The following is a 7122-nucleotide window of genomic DNA, read 5'->3' on the forward strand; positions in this document are numbered from 1 at the left end:
ATTATATTACTGGATGCTCGAGATTGAGCGGGAAGATGCACGTTTTAAACAGCTTATTGTACAGGTAAGTTAATCGCCGTTCTAATCTAATGCGCTGCTGCACTGTAACGCACACACATAGGCTACAGACAGTAGCGCGTACATGACGCGCACAGAATCATTCAGCGCGGAAATGTATTGTCAACACTGTTCTGTGATTTCTCAATAAAATAGCTTAGAAACTGAAAAGTTAAAGCATATATTTCTTAAAAACTAAATCCCACAGCTTCACTACTAGTAGAGAGACGCTGCCAGGTAGAATTAATTCACACACGCAATCGCTCTCACTAATGCATTCATATGAATGTAATCTTTACTGTGCTACTTTATCTGTATCTGATTTAGAACGAGCAGAAATCTGAGAAATATAACGACCCAAAGACAAAGAACTGATAAAAATTAGCTGTTATAGGAGCAATAGCCATGTGGGCAGCGCTGTCATCTGCCATAGCTGTGCACAAGGTGTTTGTCACAGCTCCAGACTTATTTGTTCATTAATGACGTCATCACATAAAAGTCGACTTTAAAAAATCAGAAGTCGTTCAACCCCTAGTATATAATGTTTCTTTCTTCTCTAAGGTGAATATCTCCAGACTAGAATTCTAGTTTTCAGTTGACAGTTTGAGAAATGAAAAGTTCTCACATTCACATTTGTTTAAATCAAATGATTAAATCAAGATGAAATGATCTTCATTTCTGCTGCGCTATAATAGTCTCATGAACACCCAGTCAATTATAGCAGATCGGCCAAGGTCAGGATTTTTGCTAAATAATTACAGGTTGGAATTTTTGCTAAATAATAATAAATATAAATTACATTACTGCTTTTTAAAAAATTTTTATTAAACCTATTGTGTGCCTTCAGAAGACTTGGGTAATTTATATTAGGGGTGTAACAATACACGTATTCGTACTGAAAATGTTAGTAATTTTTCCCCCTGCTGTACCAAAACCATACCGAACTGTGACGTCAAAACAGAGGTACGTACCGAACCGGTATGTTTGTGTATCTAATACATACTTGATCTGTGATACATTGAATAGTGACCAGCTTCAAGCTTTCACAAGATAGAAAAAAAGTCAGTCCCATCAAATGGACCAGCATAAGCTTTTTTTATTTCTCCTTTTGTGGTCTGAAAAACAAAGGCATTAGAACAACACCAAAACACAAGAAGGGGTTTTCCCCTTTTTTCCTTTTTCCCTGACCACTGGCACATTCTGCAACAAAGATTAATAAAGTCAACAGATTTTACGGTAACTTTATAATAAGGTTCCATTAGTTAATGTATTAACTAACATTAACAAAGATTAATAACGTAATAAACATTGTTCATTGTTAGTTTTTGTCAGTTAATGAAAATACAGTCGTTCATTGTTAGTTCATGTTAATTCACAGTGCATTAACTAATGTTAACAAGCAAAACTTTTGATTTTAATAATGCATTAGTACTGTAAATGTTGAAATTAACATTAAATACGGAGTTCTGGCATGAAACTGTAGATGGCGCAGTCCGATAGGTCTACCTCAATCTGACCTAATGACATCGTTATCACTTGGCACAGCTGATTGGTTCTCTCCTGTATCGGTAGCCAATGAGCTCGCTGCTCAACATTCAAATATATGACTAGTGCTTGCCGTAGCAGTTGCAGCTTGCTTCAGAAACCCTCCACCATCTGCTACGAGGTGATACATGAAATAACCCCTATATAGCATACATGAATGTTATATTTGCAGCAGCAATATTTCTTACATGCTCACAGCAGCATATTGTGGCTGTATTGGCAGTAGCAAGTCTCGGTACTTGCTCTGCCACAGCAGCAGCAGCAGATCTATTCCGCCAAGACCAAATACATTAACATTGTCATGTACATTACCATGGCAATCTCTCTGAGAGTTGTCATGACAGAACTAAGATTAATAAATGCTGTAGAAGTATTGTTCATGCTTAGTTGATGTGAACTAAATTAGTTAACTAATGAACCTTATTGTAAAGTGTTACTGATTTTACTAATAGACCTACCTATCTCTGTGTAAAAACAGTGATGCTGCCTTCTTTCTGAAGTCATTATTACCCCTCTAATTTGGCTCTGAATCTCAGGTGAAGCCCAGATCTCACAGCCCAGCAAAGCTTTCTATATAGTGTAGTTCACTACATAGAAAATAATCAATAAGTTATACTGGTAGTAAAACACTCATCTGTGCACCAATAAAACGTGCAGCACTTTGTATGTTTTTGTACAACATTTGCAACTGCTTTTTATCACTTAATTAGAAGCACCACAATTAATAAATTATCTCATCTGTTATAGAGACTACTGAACAGACATTCAGAAGTTTATTTTTAAATGCAAAGTATTGAAAATGAAAATAAGCACTTGCATTTTTACAACACTATAAGTGTGTCTCATCGGGTAATGAGAAGTTCTACAGACACTTGTGATCACAAGTGTATGTAGAACTTCTCATTACCCGATAATTTATGCCCACTTGAACACTTGGGCCAAATACAGGAAATACATCATGTAAGCAGACAAGTGGTCAAGTACAAAGACTACAAATGTGGGTATATACCCCACTCTCTAACTGCTCACCACTGCTGGGCGGGAGATCAGGTAGAGTAAGAACTGATGTGTTGTTGTGGAGGTGATCAGGTGCACGCAGTGTTGGGGCGTAACTAGTTACATGTAACGGAATTACGTAATTTAATTACAAAATAAAAGTAATTGTAATCAGTTACAGTTACTAAGAAAAAATATGTAATTAAATTACAGTTGCTTATGAAAATGTTAAGGATTACAAAGGGGGTTACATCTGATTTTTTTCACAAACACTCCCACATACATATTTAATTGAGTTCTTTCATAAATTGCAGTGACTGCTCTAAAATATGAAACAACAATGTTTCAGGAGTTTAGAACAAGCTTATTCGATAACTCTTTTATTTCCTATATGGGTTTATATAGCTTCAAAGGGGACATCGGATGCCCATTTTCCACGTTGGTATGATTCTTTAGGGTATTCTTGAAATGGTCTCAGTGGTCGTGTAAAACAACACCCTTTTTACCTTGTCAAAAACAGCTCTGTTCACAGCGACTCGTTTCCGTGCATATCTCTTTACATGCTAATGAGCTCTGCTCACCCCGCCCCTCTCTTTTGTGGAAGAGCAAACGCGATTCGCAAATAATCATAAAAATAAAAACTGTGTTGACACCGATAGCCTTGTGGGCAGCGCGCTGACAAGGTGTCCCATGTTCAAATCGGACCTTTCCCGATCCCGCTGAAGGTGGAAGAGAGCGCTGGTATTCATTCCAAAATCAAAATGGCTTGATAATTGAGACTCTTTAGGTTTTTGAGGGGTTAAAAAAAAAGGAGTGAATTTTTATCATAGCAGTGTGTGGACAGAACCACCCTACAAAGACACATTTATATGTAATGAAGATATTTTGCATCCAATGTCTCCTTTAACCCCTTAACTGATTTTTAACAAAAACATTGGTAAAATATCTATTTAGGAGTCTTAGACCTTTCCCATGATATATAGTTTGCCATGATTAGATTAGGATTTAATTGTAATATAGTGAAGTAAACTTAGGCGTCCCACAGAGGGGACGGGGGACAGTTAAAGGGTTAAAATTACAATATTATAATCTTTATTCAAGTGATGAAGGATTTCGAAAGTCTGACAGTTATCAGTGTTGAGCACATATTGTAAGTTTAACCCTGCCTGGTTTACATTTCTAAAAGTTTGAAAATGATTAACAGTTGAAAATATTAGACAAGTAATCAAAAAGTAATCAAATGTAATCAGTTACATTACTTTGAAAAGTTACACTACTTATTACATTTTATTAATTACTTTCACTACTTATTACATTTTATTAATTACTTTAAGTAGGGTAACTTGTAATCTGTAACCTATTACATTTCCAAAGTAACCTTCCCAACACTGGGTGCAAGTTACATCACAATGTGGAGGCAGTAAAAAAGGAGTTGTTTGGCAGTGCCAATATTTGTGGAGGACACTGTAAAACCAAGAATCTTTGTACAAATTAAGACCAGATTTCCAGCTTTACGTAAAATAGTCACACGTGTATATAAACCTAATGTAGTTCTCATTTGTCCAGTCGCGGTACTGGGGTGATGAAAACAGCAAGAATGAAGTGCAGGGCACTGTCCTTGACCGTGCTGGCAGAGTGCTTCACCGCTTCGGGGGATCATGGCATGAAGGCATCTTCTGTGATACACTTCCCAACCCACAATGCATTTGGAAGCCCAGTAAGTGACCATGCACACAATATTCTTAACCAATTTACATTGTTTAGTTGGATGTTGAATTAGATTGTTTCTATCATAATTCACAGATCCTCAACCAGATGATTACTTTGACTACTATGGCTTCTCCCAGTATGCCAGAGAGCTCAATGAACTGACGCCTGATATAAAGAATAAATTGCCCCCGACAGACACTCGTTTCCGTCCAGACCAAAGGTATGTGTCCAGTAATTAGAGATAAAACAATCTATTTGACCTTTTGCACTGTAATTTGTACTTTCAAAACCTTGGCTGAAGCATCATTGCCAGTAAATAATTTGTAAAGATTGGTGTCAGCATCACCTTTCTCTAACAGTTGTACTAATTTGTATTGCAGGTTAAGAAATGGACTTTACACTATTTGATACTTAAAGAGAAACTCCACCCAAAAATGCAAAATCTCTCCTCATCTCATCACCAGATGTACATGACTTTCTTTCTACAGATGTGTGATGTAAGCATGTTTTGAAACTTTATGTAACAGTCCACAGTGCTTCTGCATCATCTAAAAAAAAAATCAGTCTATACATCTGGGACAGCATGTGGATGAGAAAATAAGAGAATTTTCATTTTTGGGTGGAGTATACAGGGATTAAAGTTCCGTCGCTACAACGGATTTCCGTCAGTTCATAAAGACAGTCACTTGCTTCATTCCTGAATGATTCAGCCATTCGAACGAATCAATTGAATGAATGATTCAGTGATAAAAATAAGTGATTTGCACCTGTTGGCGGATTTAGTTTCATTTTCAGCATATAAAATTTTGAATACAGAAATATGATTTAAATAACTGAAATTATATTTAAAATATTCATCGTTTAATGAGGATCAGAGGTAGCATGAGTGCAATTAAATTCATAAATTCATGTGGAGATTAATGTTTTAAATATAAAATTGTGAATACAGAAATTATGCTAAAAATGAAACTAAATCCGCCAGCAGGTGGCAGCAAGTCACTGATTTTATCACTGAATCATTCATTAAATTGATTCGTTCGAACGGCTGAATCATTCAGGAATGAAGCAAGTGACTGTATTTATGAACTGACGGAACTTTAATCCCTGAGTATACCTATAAGGTTTTATTCATTGTAACTGGTATACTCATTTCAGTTATCAAAGTTTTGTAGTTTGCCATTTTGGTCAAATTTACTTGAATGTCATTGTTTTAGTGCATATAACATAGCAAGTGAAGATATTGAGATGTATTTGTGTTAGCAATTTTTTTTACTTATAGGCTTCTTGAAGATGGCAAAGTGGAAGAAGCCGATAAACGTAAGGATGAAATAGAGGAGAAACAACGTGAAAGACGGAAGGCAATGACCAAGAAGGGTGAAGAGCATGTTCCACGTTTCTTTGTGTGAGTCCCAATATTTATTCCATATTTCTGTTTCTAAAATCTGATGGTAATCTGAAGAAAATAATTAATCCTCAGATTTATAATTAAATATGTCTGAGGACCACATATGTTAATGGAATATATTCTGCAAATAATATAAATATTTAAAAATAGCCATGAACTTCTGCATATTCAGAGTGAATCAACATAGATCATTCATGAACTAATAAAGTGGAATTGTAAATACCTTATTTAAAACGATGTACAAATATTTCATCAGAAAAACCATAGATCACGCTGGAAGAGAGGTGTGGGTGACAAATGGAACTTATTGGAAGATTCGAGAAAATCCAGGATTTGCCAGCACTGAAAATCTGGATTTGTGGTGTTGATGGAATTGAAGTCCTGCGATTTGTGACATCCCAGTATTCTGTTAGCGAAACTCATGAATTTTGGCATGTCAGTATGGTTAGTGTATGTATATAATTATATTTTATATAACTGTTGTGAATTTTAGAACAAGCAAAAGACTTCACAGGCAATGTAGGAATGGAGTTTTGGTGCTTTTTAATCTAAATAGTGATATTCCTAAAGCCATACATCTCTCATTTTTAGTGATGATTTAAAAATAGGTTTGTGTTAATCAAAAATACTTGTCTTAAAAATATAGATGTCTTAAAAATATACTTTTTTTTGTTTTTAAATATTTTTTTTATTGAAAGATGAGGCCTAATGTCAGGGATTTAGGGACCTCCCAGACAGTAATGGACTGTGGGACATTACACTAAGGGACATGTACTGATCATATATTAATATCCATCTTAGCTAACTATAGTGATTTAGTACAGAATGTTTCCCATTCCAATAGACCTTAATGTGTAAATAATGCATGTCTATACTGTTTGCTGTAAGTTGTTTTTTTAACGGATGGATTTAATTATTTCTGATAGAAAATCTTGCATGATCTCACTGTATAAAATACTTTTTCATTGTTAATTTGAGGAATTACCTAGCACAATGACATTTTCAGTAGATCTGGTTGAAAATCCAAAAAGAAATATTTTGGTGAAAAGTGTAATCGGGTTGTGTGCAATTTCTTGTATGAATGCATTTCCAATCAGATGAGACTTGAATAAATATTAAATTTGAACACAGGTTTGCACTTGTATTTGCCATGTGAGGGGGAGGATGAAGGGGAGCTCTGGAAGATGATGACATCACTGAATCATCAATGAACTGACTTAAGCTGGAAAAATGGCTTTGTTATTGTCCTCTTGCATTATTGACAAACTATTTTCCTGTTTGACACTGTAAAGCTGCTTTGACAATCTGTATTGTATAAAGCGCTATACAAATAAAGGCTTGACTTGATTTGGAAGCATAAACTGAAAGGAGGAGTGATGACAGTGGAGGGAGAGAGGACTAGGCCTGGG

The 7122-nt window shown here is 35.5% G+C and overlaps 1 protein-coding gene across 1 annotated transcript in view; it reads left to right on the forward strand.

Annotated features, from left to right (window-relative positions):
* Positions 1-6839, forward strand: part of LOC107758406 (oxysterol-binding protein-related protein 7-like) — a 38531-nt gene extending 31692 nt beyond the window's left edge. The window contains exons 5-8 of the mRNA XM_016576129.1: positions 4165-4315; positions 4402-4528; positions 5588-5710; positions 5970-6839. Coding sequence (XP_016431615.1) covers positions 4165-4315; positions 4402-4528; positions 5588-5710; positions 5970-6081 — 513 coding nt within the window. The 3' untranslated portion in view covers positions 6082-6839. The remainder of the gene's footprint in view (positions 1-4164; positions 4316-4401; positions 4529-5587; positions 5711-5969) is intronic.
* The last annotated feature ends 283 nt before the right edge of the window (positions 6840-7122 follow it).

Source organism: Sinocyclocheilus rhinocerous, unplaced genomic scaffold, assembly GCF_001515625.1.
Source record: "Sinocyclocheilus rhinocerous isolate Xijiao unplaced genomic scaffold, SAMN03320098_v1.1 scaffold143, whole genome shotgun sequence".
Classification (NCBI taxonomy): Eukaryota; Metazoa; Chordata; class Actinopteri; order Cypriniformes; family Cyprinidae; genus Sinocyclocheilus; species Sinocyclocheilus rhinocerous.